The sequence below is a fragment of the Euleptes europaea genome, chromosome 16 (genome assembly GCF_029931775.1).
Source record: "Euleptes europaea isolate rEulEur1 chromosome 16, rEulEur1.hap1, whole genome shotgun sequence".
Classification (NCBI taxonomy): domain Eukaryota; kingdom Metazoa; phylum Chordata; class Lepidosauria; order Squamata; family Sphaerodactylidae; genus Euleptes; species Euleptes europaea.
This window is the reverse complement of record NC_079327.1, coordinates 45479302-45493754: the sequence shown is the minus strand read 5'-3', so window position 1 is coordinate 45493754 and position 14453 is coordinate 45479302. Positions and strand designations below refer to the sequence as shown.

The following is a 14453-nucleotide window of genomic DNA, read 5'->3' as shown; positions in this document are numbered from 1 at the left end:
TTTACCCTAAGGTGATGGAATATTCATGTCTAACCACCAAGTGAAAAGCAGAGAAACCAAGATGTCTTTATTCTACTTGTGAGATGTTTGCAATACTTCATTTAATTGTGTATTTAAAATATTTCTATCTTACCTTTTCTATTCAGCCCCAAACTGCTTACAAACATGACCACGGGCCAAACAATTCTGCAGTTGCTGAGGATGACCCAGACTAATGAACCAAGCCATATACAACAGTGAAAGGCATGTAATAGACTGGCAGCCTGAGCCACCTGGCTCTTCAAGCTTTCCAGAAAAAGATGCTACTTCAACGATAGTAGTACAGACCACTGTTGGCACACCACAGTCAAGGCAGATGTATGGATCAGGTTGGCTAGCTCCCATATTAAAGACAATACTTGGAGGAAGTAAATGTAGACCTGTACATTAACTCCAGTCAGAGTGTAAGAGTTTTTTCATAAAAATTACACAAATCAATCAATATTACTCCTACGCAGGATCCTAAACAGGATCATGGTACTAAGAAATTATTACTTGGAAATCAATTCTGTCAATATTTTCAGGATCTCCTTTGAGATACACATGTCTGGGGCTGAAATGTCAATCCCTAAATCTATATTAAAAAAAAATAATAATAAAAAATACCTCTGATTTAATTTTAAAATCTCATTTTCTCCAATAATTTCATAAAAACAACAAAAGCTGGATAGAATGGAAGAAACAAAAAAGTGACTAATGGTGCCATGCTAAATAGAATTACACCTTCCTAAATAATTGAAGTCAGTGGGGTAAGAAGGGAGTAACACTGATTAGGATTGCACAAACTATCTAAGATCCATTAAATATGTTATGCATGTGTCACTTTAATAACTGCTGTGAGAAGACAGCAGCTGAAACATTTAGTGCAGAATAAATAACTATATAATTAAAACAGTATTTTAAACATGCTAAAACACACATCGTATACTGTCCTTTCTTTGAATTATAGTCTTAACCCTGAGGAGCTGGCGTGGTGGCAGTTTCATTTTTTTCTAATGTTTTAATTTATCTCTCCTTGAACATGTCAGCATTTGTATATAAATTCCAGAGGAATTAGAAAAAACTACTGACTTTCACTTCGTGCTAATTACTTCAAAGAGATCAAAGAACACAACCCAAACAGATTATGTATAAACCATATAAGCTCAAGTGGGGTGAATTCATCTCCCCCTCAGTGTTATACTTGAAGCAATGTCAGTGGACAGTTTTATATCAAATTCTGGTTAGATGATATAAAACATATTTTGGAAAAGAAGCCTAGCTTTTATTCAGCAGACCACACAAGTACTAACACATTTACCCCTGCCCCATAAAAAATGCAGTTGATCATATTTCCTCTTCTCCAGACACCAAAATGTTGCCATTAAAAATCAGCGTGCATCCTGAAACCACGATCCTTTTTATTAGACAGTAGTCAGAGACAGTCATTGGTCAGGTGGTGGCCTGGAGAGGGGAGAGTGTCATGTCATCACCACTTCCAGAGTAGTCTGGAAGGTGTTTGGGATGTCACCACTTCCAGAGTAGTCTGGAAGGTGTTTGGGATGTCACCGGTGGTCTCTTGTCCAAAGAACCATGCAGAAGGCTCTGTGAGAATAAGCCTTGTTTTTCTCCAGGTGCAACTCCCCAACCCGTAAATAAAGAGCAGCAAACTGCTTTGGAAAGTGTGGGAATTTCGACAACTTTTATTCATAAGGCGTGGAAGACTACAGTCCAAGAGGGCAATGCAGAACGTTCCACAGGGCTAGCAGAAGTCCCTTCCATGATTCTAAGTAGCTCTCTGGATCCAGACCAGAGCCTTCAGTTTGGAACGCTCTACCATTTTCTCAACACATTTCCCTCCCCCCTTTCTGTTTCAGTGCCAAAGCAATTTGTTATGCCTGTTTCTCCCTTCACTTCCCCTACCCCACATACCTATGTTGGCTCAAATATAATCTGATCCTTGGAGCATAAATCACAAGACAGACAACTCTACTCAGGATATGTCAACAAAATCTGATTCACTGGAGGCACAGTAGAATTTGACTGGCACTGTTATATTTTATATTCACAATCTCTCCTAAACATCTCATTCCTTCAGCCTCAGGTCATACTAAACAATAGGTTTTGGAAATACTCCAGAAGCTTCTCCTTTCCAATTTCGTTTCCAGAAAAGTCACGCTAAAGTCTTTCTCAATATAAAACAGGCACCTGGTTGATTCCAAGGGCCACGTCATACAAAAGACTATATCTGATAGGAAGGGGGGAAATCTTCATCTCATGCACCATGTGTGAAGATTATACAAGTGCAGTTCACAGTAACGGCTTGACTTTGGAAACTACAACACCATGTTCACTTTATTTTCTTGTGCAGATATTATTACTTCTCTCTTATCAAGAACAGTCTTGTAAACAAACTACACACAAGATTTATTATGAAAATAACTTACTGAACAAGGGACATGAATATTAACCCTAATCCCACACACACTTTTTTAACAGTCCCATAATTTTGGTAATAATGGCTTGGATCCATAAGGGTGTTTCTGCAGACTGAATGGTTTCCATCCATGGAACACAACTTCCACACTTCCTCCCTCTTGGTGCAACCCAAAACACCCCTGACATTCTACTCCTGGAGGGACAGGTAACCCCCAGGGAACAGGATTTGAGAGGTGTTTGGGGCTGCTGCAGTAGGAGAGAGGTGAGAATATCATGCTTCATGGGTGGAAATCCTTCTGTATGAAGAAACACTCCAGTGGATCCAGCCCCATATCTCTAACACCCTGCACCTGTAGAACTTCACGAATCATATACAGCAGGAATCTAAGATCACAGGATCAGCCTAGAACAGGTGATGCTAATTATCTGTTCCCATCTAATTCTGCCATGTCCATGTACTTGGGGAGTCTCTTCAAAAGATCATCATATGCTATGGCACAATCATCCCTATTCCTCACTTTCATTGGAGTAATTGTGAACCAACTATGCACATACAATGTACCCACAGACTTTGTCTACACATTCAGAAACCCTGTCAAATGTAAGGTCCCAATAGCACATACAAGACCTGGACCCATACGTTTTCATGCATGCATACTTTGGTTCACCAGTTATACCATACACATATGGGGTCACAGTAATTTTTGTAGGCATGATCTTGCTTCCGCCAAAGTCCCCCGATAGTAACTTGTGAAGAGACCTCCAGTGTTGCTCAGAACTAGAGCTACAGCTAGGTACCCCACTTCTATTAACCCACTTCTATTACCACCTGTCCCAAGATCACTGCCACCTCATCCATTTTCACAGAAGAAGGCATTCAAGGCTGCCAAGCAAATGAAACTCATTGATAATTCTGGGGAAGTGGGCAGGGATATGGAACTGGGCTAATGGGTGCACCTTCCCACCTTTCTGGCTAAAATAATCACTGTCCAGCACTTCCGCCATCCCAATATGATAGTGTTCCAACCTATACCTATCATCTCCTAAGATTCCCCTAAGCTTAGGGTGAATTTGCAAGAATGCTACAGATTGAATATTCCTTATCTGATATCCAGACTGATCCGAAAACTGGACCTTTTGAGCCAGCATGCAAGCAGATCCATGCCGCCCAGCCTCTCCTGACTCCTGATCACTTCCTGGTCCCTCAACTGTTTTCAGTATTTTCTCTCACCTAAAATAAAATAAAATTCAGTGTACACTGCATCTTAGTGAAAGCCTGCCATTGTTAGTTAACATAACACAGAACATAAGAAAGGCCCTGCTGGATCAGACCAAGGCCCATCAAGTCCAGCAGTGTGTTCACACACTGGCCAACCAGGTGCCTCTAGGAAGCCACAAACAGGACGACTGCAGCAGCACCATCCTGCCTGTGTTCCAGAGCACCCAATATAATAGGCATGCTCCTCCGATACTAGAGAGAATAGGTATGCAGCATGACTAGTATCCATTTTAACTAATAGCCATGAATACCCCTTTCCTCCATGAATATGTCCACTCCCCTCTTAAAGCCTTCCAAGTTTGCTATTGTCTTGTTTAACAGCTGATACAGATATTCTGGTGAGATAGTTACACCTTTGCTTTCTGATGGTTCAGTGTACACACAATTATTAAAAATATTGTTTAAAATTACATTCAGGGTATGTGTTTAACATGTGTATAAAACATATGTAAAACATAAAGGAATTTTTGTGTTTAGACGTGGGTCCCATCCCCAAGATATCTCATTATGTATATGCAAATATTCCAAAATACAGAAAGATCCGAAATGCGGCCCACTTCTGGTCCCAAGCAGTCCGGATAAGGGATACTCAACCTCTATTAGTTCTGTCATATTTAAGTCATCCTATGACTGTGAGCATGGAAGTCTGCTAAAGGGGTAACATCAAGCAGGGATGGCCAGCGTCTTCACTGGGGGTCAGATCCTGCCTGGATAAGCTGCTCTGCGGCCAGTCTGTCTGGGTCATGATGCATTCGCTTGCAGCCTTCTGAGGCGAGGCCTCAAAGGCTTCTGCAGCACCCTCTGGTTTCATGTGAGGCAATCGCTGGGCAAGAATCAGCTTTTTGTGTATTGCCAAGCACTGCATGATCTGACTGCTTTCTCCACTGTTTCCCAATGTGGCTTCTTAGCAAGGAAAAAAGTTATTACAGGTTTTTGCTCATGATGTTAACTGTAGTCCACACAAGCTCATTTGCAAATCTGACCTTTCAACATGTGTGTTTATTTCAAGACTTTAAATCGATAGAAGTTTCTGAACTTTAAAATAACTTTTCTTGTACAAGCTACATTTTTCTGATCTAACAATACATACACATACAGACACTCAAACTTGGTCACAGAACTACAGAAATTTCTACTGGTTATATGACAATTTTTCATTTTTCCACACATGTATCCAATTGTAATTTTCATACATTTTAAGCATTATATTTTGTTTCAAGGTAACAAAACCCTAGGAATGTAACCATATTGTAATCAAATATTAAGAACATCATAAATGCCTATGCTGGCCAAGATCAAGGATCCCTCTGCTCTACTATACTGGGTTGGATCCACGGCTGCTCTTGCACAAGCTCATGCCGGAAGGTAGCCTTGCTGGCCTGGGATTTCAGTGCACGCATTATGCTACCCACTCCCCATGCTGTACCCCATTCTGTTCCCAAGAGTCTCCAGCAGCATTTTGGTGCCATGATACACTGCAGAAAATAATGGGAGATGGTGAGATGAGATCCCTTCTGTAAATCGATCTTCCACTCATGGTTCTTACAATCTTTACTCTCTCGAACAATGGTCAAATTTCAAAAACCTGAATATTCAGCATATGCAAATCAAGATACATAGCTGGGGTATGTATGAGAAGAAGAAAAGGGTCAATGATGATTTTTCCTAAACAACAAGAAACAGAGCTGAAGAGATGCCTGAGCACACGTAATTCCGTAACTGAGGCTTCAGAAATTCACTGCTTATTCTCCAGTTAGGCAGGAAATTTTCCTCTCTAAGTAAGAATTAAAAGATGTGTATACCTCAGACCTGAAAATATTTGGTTTAATAAATTGTGACTGGGCAAACAGTCCTGCAAAAACTAAATTTCATCCTTCCCACGTCTGTGGGAGATCACAATGAAAGAATTTCCGCCCTAATTGATCTTCTCTTTCTCTGTTTCTTTTATGTGTAATCCTCTAACTCAGAAAAGTTTGGTTTAAAAGCAGAAGGGAAATGGCAGAACCACAACAGAAAAGTTCAAGTTTCACTGGGGTGGGTGGGAAACAAGCAGGTGAAACCTGTCATTTGGTCTTTAGGAGGTCTTGTCTGCTAGAGAACAGACAAGGCTGAAAAGAAAATTGTAGGATAAGTAAACATTCTCAGCATGAGGCTTTATCCTGTCTGTTCAAAAAATTAATTAAAGCCAAATACTAAAGCTCATCTGTTGTCGCTTCCCTTGTGTTCCTCCCTTGGACATTTTCTAAGTAATCCTTAGTTACCTTTTCGAAACCCTCCCCAGGTCAACCCAGCACAAGGTAGTGAGTGAGCTACCCTCAATTGAGAGTCAGAAAGATTCTAGACCCATATAATACCATCCATGGTAGTTAGTAGGGTGCCTCTGTAAGAAAACCATTCTACATCATCTGATTCTACTACTTGGCAACCCTTATAATAACAAGATACAGCGAATATACAAATCCTACCCAGGTGGACTAAGGTCCGAACTAGATGCCCAGGTTTTTAAAGTATCAGCTCCAAGTCTCTCAAACCCAACTTGGGTTCCCTGCAGCCATATAGCAGTTGAGGGAATGGCTTTTAAAAAATAAAGTTCAAATGGGCTTGGAAGACCACAGGGGGAGGAAGGACTCCTGCCTTCCCCCCAAGCCATTTCTCCATGCAGAAACAGCACTGGGGGGTGGGGAATTATTTCCCTATTTTTGCAGTTCCATATACAAGTTGGTGAGAATGGTTATAATACACCATTCTCCCTGACATACTATTTTTACGCAAATGAAGGCTTTTAGGGTTTATTTGGAGGGGGGTCAGAGTACTGTCCAAATGTATGATGCCAAATACCAGTAATTTTTTGTGATATACCCAGTAAGAAAAAAGTTGTATGCAATAGTGTTGCAGGTGTAAATCAGTGCTAAATGTAGATTAAGTTGTAAATTGGCTTCATAACAAAAAAACCAATTTATACTACTTTACCAGATACTAAACTGTCTACAGAACAACCCAACGCATATTCTTCACATGCCTACAGTGATCATTACATTGCAGCAGCAAGGTACATGAACACATGACAGTGCCTTATATTGAATAAGACTGCTGGTCCATCAAGGTCAGTATTGTCTACTCAGACTGGCAGCAGCTCTCCAGGATCAGAGGTCTTTAACATCACCTACTACCTTGCCCCTTTTTTTCCTTTCAACTGGAGATGCTGGGGATTGAGCCTGATATTTTCTGCATGTAAAGCAGATGCTCCACCACTGAGCCACAGCCCCTCATCTGAGTGGGGGTTTACTTTAAGCTCAATCCATACCAAACTGTACTAACAAGATCCAGTGGTGACCTCAACACTGGTGTAAGAGACAATTACTTTTGCCCTTTCAGATTCTGGAAACATGCCATCCTTCTCTGTTAATTCAGTTTTCCTCCTGGATGGGCAGCTGGAAATGTGTAGAGTAGACATCATCCATTTAGGCTAGCCCTACTGGGTTGCCATAGATTGGCTGCAACTTGGTCACTTTACACATACACACACACTGAAACAAAGGAGGTAGCCTCCTCCTTTTCATCTATAGAATAAGTTGGTTCTCTAGCTGAGTGCTATTAAATGCATGCAGTCCAACTAGGACAACAACCTGGAGAGAAAAATTATCTTGTAACTTCAACAGAGGCTCAGTGTGTGGAAATGTGCAGTTGAAGCTTTTAGGGCACCCAGGGAAATAACATCAGCTGGTAGATAGCATCCCATTAAGCTTCTATTAAAATGGCAAGACATTTGTTGTTAACAATTTGTTGTTAAGTTCAGCAGTGTTGGGGATATTTCAATGAAGTTGTTTCTGAAGTCTTCATTATTCAGTCACCAAAAGGATGGATTATGGATTTGGCATCTAAAATCCCGAACACCTTTATACACAAAAGACATATCTTATAGAATTAAACTGATTTAACGGTTTCCCTATCACAGGAAATTCTGGGTGCTCTAATTCTATCAAGTGGATTATGTATGTAAGTGCCATCAAGCTGCAACTGATTTATGGCAACCCCAGCAAGGCACTTCCAAAACAAGTGAAAAGCAGAGATGGTTTGCCATTGCCTCTTTCTGCAGAGTCTTCCTTGGTGGTCTCCCTTCCAAGTACCAACCCTGCTTAGTTTCCAAGATCTGAAGAGACTGGGCTATACCATGCCAGCTTCCCTCCCATCATGTGGATTGGGCATCTCCAGATGAGAATTTTCAGCACCCTCACCAAACTTTCCAGGATCCTATGGGGCAAAACAGTTATTCTGGTTTAAAGCCAACAGGCATTTGTAACACAGATACACCTAAAAGGTGTGTGTGGGGGGGGGGCAACGAAGATCTACACTTAAGGTTGGCTACTATTTGTAATGCTGGCATACTGTAAAGCTAATGAGTAGCTTGAAGCACTAATTAACTTGCAAAGCTCCTCTACTGTAACACTCAGTTACATTCTGCTGAACAGCAAACAAAGAATTTGTGCCTCCTCAGATCTAATGCGATCTTTTCATGCTGATCTCCTCTGGTCACAAGGAGGTTGTGGATGGTGAAAGGCCTTCTCCTAAGGATTAACCCCTTTTGCTTTGCAAAGAAGTCCATGGCCCCTTTTACCTAAGGGCCACAAACTGCCTTTGACTAGAGATTGGACGTGTATGAGGGAAGAGAGAACAGTGGTCTGTGGGTGCCAGGAAGGAAAGCAGGACAGGAACTCAAAGGTATCCCACCAGACCAATAAGATTTTCAGTGGATGAGCTTTTGGGAGTCAAAGCTCCCTTCGTCCGACTCGAATCTAGCTGTTCTACTGCAGACCAACTCGGCTACCCTCTGAAACAACCTCTGTACAGGTTGCCCATCTCCTATGTTTCAGAAATATAGCTCTCAACTTCTACAACAATCTTTATTTAGGAAATTTACATACTGCCACTGGAGTCTTGATTGAGGCAGCTTACCAGTAAAAACACCATAAGATCACCACAAGGTTATTAATATAAAAACAAAACAAGATATGAAAATAAGCCATGACAGGAGAGGATTCAACATGCAGTGAGCCACGTTCAGCAGATGTTAGCAGATGCCGGAAGTCCTCCCTTGGCTTTTGACATCTGGGGTGACAAAAGTAGGACTAGTGCATCTTTTACTAAGCAAGGAAAGATAATCTCCCCTTCCTCCGAATCAACCCAAGCCAGGATTGCTCTTTCACCACTATTCGCCTAAGGCCAGGACACACCTGGAGGTCTTAGAACATCAATGGAGAGGTAAAAACTGGATCAGAGGGATACACAACATTAACGGGACCTGCCCCTCTCTCCTCCACCAGACACTTCACCAACAGCCAGGCGATCTCAGAACAGCCTCCCTCATTCTGTCCCATGGGAAACCACCAAGGAGGGCCTGAGCTTGGGTATTCCCCTAAGGCAGTGATGGCGAACCTTTTAGAGACCGAGTGCCCAAACTGCAACCCCAAACCCACTTATTTATCGCAAAGTGCCAACACGGCAATTTAACCTGAATACGGAGGTTTTAGTTTAGAAAAAAACAACTCATGCATTAACATCTTTTGTCTTAAAAGAAAAACACAATAACAAATCTATCCCTATACAAAAAATAGCTAACACTATTAGTTAACATTAAAGAAATGGATATTCCCTGAATCAACAATCTACGGCAGTGATTCTCAGCTGGGGTTCCTTTTGAATTTGCAGACCTTTTGGCCTGCTTTGAAAAAGGCATCTGAGTGCATTTCCTACCTTTGACTCACCTCCGCTGTACATGCGTTGGACCTATCTAGTCCAGCTCCTGTATCTCACAGTGGCCCACATCTATAATAAGGAGGTAGCACATACCCATCAGGGCTAGTAACCGGTGATGGACGTTTCCTGGGGCAATGGCGCGCGTGCCCACAGAGAGGGCTCTGAGTGCCCCTTCTGGCACGCGTGCCATAGGTTCGCCACCACTGCCCTAAGGCCATGTTGCCGAACCTATGGCACGCGTGCCGGACTTGGCACGCTGAGCCCTCTCTGCCAGCATGCGTGGGTAAGCTGAGCAGCTGGGCGGCGGGGGATTTGAACTGCTCCCCCCCTTCCCTGAACATTCCCTGAGCGGTTCAAACCCCCCCCCCCGGTCCTGCTCCGGGAGACCAGGTCATCCGGGCTGGTAGACCTGGCCCCTGGGAAAAGCCACCCACTGGAGGCCAGGTCATCCGAACTGGTAGACCTGGCCCCTAGGAGACCATCCACTGGAGGCCAGGTCATCCCAGCTGGTAGACCTGGCCCCTGGGAAAAGCCACCCGCTGGAGGCCAGGTCATCCGAACTGGTAGACCTGGCCCCTAGGAAGCCATTCACTGGCGGCCAGGTCATCCCAGCTGGTGGACCTGGCCCCTGGGAAAAGCCACCCGCTGGAGGCCAGGTCATCCGAACTGGTAGACCTGGCCCCTAGAAAAAGCCATCCACTGGCGGCCAGGTCATCCCAGCTGGTAGACCTGGCCCCTGGGAAAAGCTATTCACTGGAGGGAGGGAGAGCTTTTTCTAAACTAAAACCTCAGTCTTCAGGTTAAATTGCGGTGTTGGCACTTGGTGATCAATAAGTAGGTTTTGGGTCGCAGTTTGGGCACTCGGTCTCTAAAAGGTTCGCCATCACTGCCCTAAGGGGACGATCACCTGGCCCCCACCTCGCAGAGGAGCCGAAAGCCGCCTGCTGGAGAGGGAGCCCTCCCCTCCCCTCCTCCGCATCGGCAAGGAAAATGGGTCAGGCAGAGCCCCGCGGGGGGGGGGGAGGCTGAGCCTGGGAGACGCGCGCATCAAAAGCCCCCCCCCCAAAAAAAACCCGCAGCGCTGAGCAGGGTCTCCTCGGCCCCTCTCAAACGAGGGGGGCGCCTCCCCATCCCTCCGGGGCGCCCCCTCCGCGGAAACCCACTCGGCCGCGCCTCGTCCGAGAGCCGGGCGGTTCCTGGGAGCCCCCCCTTCCGCTGTAGATGGCGATGGGGAGGGGGCTCAGCCCCGCACCACCCCCGGCCAGCCCCCGACGGCCGCTCCAGCCCCGCAGCCGGCACAAGCCGGGCAAAACTTTGCGCGCGCTCCGGCCCCGATCCCCAGCGCTCCCCCGAGGGGAGGGCGGGTGGCGGAGAGGGGAGAGGTGGTGGCCGGACTCGGGGCCGGCAGCCCCCACCACGCCTCCCGAGCGTGGTCCTCCGCCTCGGGGACCAGCAGCGGCCGAGCCGAGCGCGACCCCTGCCCGGCCGAGCGGCCCGCCTCCCTGGGACCCCAAGGGGAAGGGGATGGGGGTGGGGATGGGGATGGGGTGGGGCGGCACTTACGCACTGCCTCCTGCTTGGGGTCGAGGCCGCGCAGCAGCCCCTGGACGCCGCCCAGCTTGCCGCCCAGCGCCCGCACCCGCCGGTGGGTGGCCTGCAGCTCGCCCTCCAGCTCCTGGAAGAGGGCGCCGGCGTGGCGGGCCACGTCCGACAGCTGCCGCAGGACCCGCGACAGGGCCGCGTGGCTGAGCGAGCCCAGGTCCCCCGCCGCCGCCGCCGCCTCGCCGTCCGGCCCGTCCGCGCCCGCTACGGCCGCCCCGGCCGCCCCTTCCTCCGGCCCGGCCGCCGCCCCGCCGCCGGGCTCCTCGCCGTCCGCAGCCTCGCCGCCCGGGCTCCCCTCCTCCAGCGCGGAGGGGACGTGGGGCTGCCGGCACAGCCGCTGCGGCTCCACCGTCCGCTTGGCGAAAGGCATGGCCGGGCGGCCGCCCCGCGTCCCTTTCCAACCCGGCTGCTCCTCCGCCGCCGCCGCCGCTTGCTAGCAGCCGGCATGGGCGGGCGGGCGGGCCCCCATGAGCCCCCTCCGGCCGCCCAGCACGACCCTCCGCCGCCGCCGCCGCCGCTCCCCAGACAGCCCCAGCCTCCGGCGCGCCGGAGAGGGGGATTGGGAACGGGTGGCTTTGAAAACCCGGAGCCAGGAATGCGCCTGGACCTTTGGCGAGGAGGAGGAGGAGGAGGAGGAGGAGGAGGAGGAGGGGGCGGGGGGGGGAGACACCCACCCACTCCCGGGGGGGGGGAGAGGCCGGGGGAGGCATTTCCGCCTCGCCACCGCGCGGGGTCACTGCAGGCCCCGCGCGGGTCACCAGCCGCCTGCAGAGGGGCGAAAGGGGTTTTTGGGGAACAGAAGGGGGAAAGGAGGGAGGGGGCTGGGAGATCGGAAAGTTGGGCTCTTCGGCTGAACCAAGCGAAGCTGCCCGTTCAAGGCGCGGGTCTGGGGCAAGGGCAAGGGTGGAAGCCCTTGGCCTGAATCGGAACCCAAAACCACATCAGAGACAGTCAGGTCCAAAAGAAGCTGGCTTTACTTGGTCTAAATAGGATCGCAGAGCAGGAAGAAAAGGTGACCGCGATGGCTTTTGCTGGCTTGAACCGGGTAATATAAAAGCATGCAAACACGTAAGAACAGAAGATGGAAAGGAGGGAGGGGCTGGACGCTTGGAAAGTTGGGCTCTTCGGCTGAACAAAGCGAAGCTGCCCTTTCAAGGCGCGGGTCTGGAGCAAGGACAGCGTCCCCTGTGTGTTCAAGTGCGTAAAAGGCGCCAGAACCTCGATGGACCCGCACAGCAGAAAGACTTGGAGGAGGAAGTAGAAAAGGGGCCAGAGTCCAGCAGCACCTTCAAGACTAACACAAATATTTTCTGGTAGGGTGTGAGCTTTCGTGAGCCACAGCTCACTTCTTCACAGTGGGTAGTCGTGTTAGTCTGTCTGCAGGAGTAGAAAAGGGCAAGAGTCCAGCAGCACCTTAAAGACTAACACATATATTTTCTGGTAGGGTAGGAGCTTTCGTGAGCCACAGCTCACTTCGTATCTGAAGAAGTGAGCTGTGGCTCACGAAAGCTCATACCCTACCAGAAAATATTGTTGTGAGTCTTTAAGGTGCTGCTGGACTCTGGCCCTTTTCTACTGCTGCAGACAGACTAACACGGCTACCCACTGTGAATTATATTCATAATTACAGTTGAGTTTACTATATTGGATATTTTCTGGGAGGGTAGGAGCTTTCGTGAGCCACAGCTCACTTCTTCAGATTTAGTATCTGGAGAAGTGAGCTGTGGCTCACGAAAGCTCACACCCTACCAAAAATATTTTTGTGAGTCTTTAAGGTGCTGCTGGACTCTTGCCCTTTTCTACTGCTGCAGATAGACTAACACGGCTACCCACTGGGAATTATCTTGAATGAGGAAGACAGCGACCCCGGTCGCTTCCAAAGAACTGCTTTGGCAAACGTCTTGGTTTCAAACTAATGAGAGTGAACGCAATCAACAGCATAAAGCGCTCTGCAGATTAGCCTCGCCATATAAGTCGTCAGCGACTCAGCAGGTGCCAAGAACTGCAGGCGGTGTGCTCAGCTACTGAGCTATGATGACTCCTGTCCCCAGAAGGATGGCTCGTTTGAGAACCATGATTCATAATAAATAATTTAGCACATTTAACGTGGCACAGGAATGACAAATATCGGCCTTTGACAATAGACATGAAGCAGCATATAAATATATACTTATTTAAACTACATGTAAACTACTTTAAACTTCTTTAAACTACAGGTGTGTTGTCTGCCGGGAGCGCGTATCCGGGATGTGACGGAAAGTCTGGATAGAGTTGCTAGACCCACAGATCATTATCCTTTCCTTCTTATTCATGTGGGAACAAACGATACTGCCTGGCACAGCCCAGAAAGTATTAAAAGGGACTATACAGCTTTGGGTAAAGTATTAAAAGTATTAAAAGGGACTATACAGCTTTGGGTAAAAGGTGAAGGAACTGGGAGCACAGGTTGTGTTTTCGTCGGTTCTTCCTGTAGTAGGCCGCGGCTTGGGAAGGGAAAGAAAAATTCTGGAAATAAATGAGTGGCTGCGTCGATGGTGTCGCCAGGAAAGGTTTGGTTTTTTGGACCATGGCTTATGCTACCTGGATAATGCTCTTCTATCAGGAGATGGCTTGCACCTCTCAAAGGTGGGTAAAAATGTGTTTGGCCACAGCCTTGCAAGCCTGATAAGGAGAGCTTTAAACTAAATCTTACGGGGGAGCGAGACATTAATTTAAAGCCTCAAGTGAGGACAATAACTGCAAATATAGATATGAACAGTTTGCACAGGGTAGCACATACGCAAGGAAAGACAGTTCAAAAATGTAACAATGGGAGGGAGACAATCTTAAATAAGCTGCCAAGAAGAAGGACCTGTGGTCTAAGGTGTCTCTACACTAATGCACAGAGCATGGGAAATAAGCAAGATGAACTAGAACTTTAAATAGCAAAAAGCAAATATGATATAATAGGCATTACGGAAACTGGTGGGATGAGTCTCATGATTGGAATGTATTAATTGAAGAGTATAACCTATTTCGGAGAAATAGACCAAATCGGAAGGGGGGAGGGGTAGCATTACACGTTAGGGATGATTACACCTGCGAGGAGATCCAGGACTTAAACGCTGGAACCCAGCTTGAAACCATCTGGGTAAAAATTAAGGGAGATAAAAATAGTGATGTCATTGTGGGGGTATATTATAGACCCCCAAGCCAAACTGAAGAGTTAGATTATGCTTTCCTGATGTCCAAACATTCAAAAAAGAAAGATGTAGTAGTAATGGGAGATTTCAATTATCCTGACATCTGTTGGAAGGCTAACTCTGCCAAAACAAATAGGTCCAACAAATTCCTCACCTCCCTTGCAGACAACTTCATAGTC

General features: G+C 47.0%; 1 protein-coding gene across 1 annotated transcript in view; it reads right to left on the bottom strand.

Moving 5' to 3' along the window:
• Positions 1–11462, bottom strand: part of NHS (NHS actin remodeling regulator) — a 296771-nt gene extending 285309 nt beyond the window's left edge. The window contains exon 1 of the mRNA XM_056861705.1: positions 11054–11462. Within this exon, the coding sequence (XP_056717683.1) occupies positions 11054–11462 (409 nt within the window). The remainder of the gene's footprint in view (positions 1–11053) is intronic.
• Positions 11463–14453: the final 2991 nt, after the last annotated feature.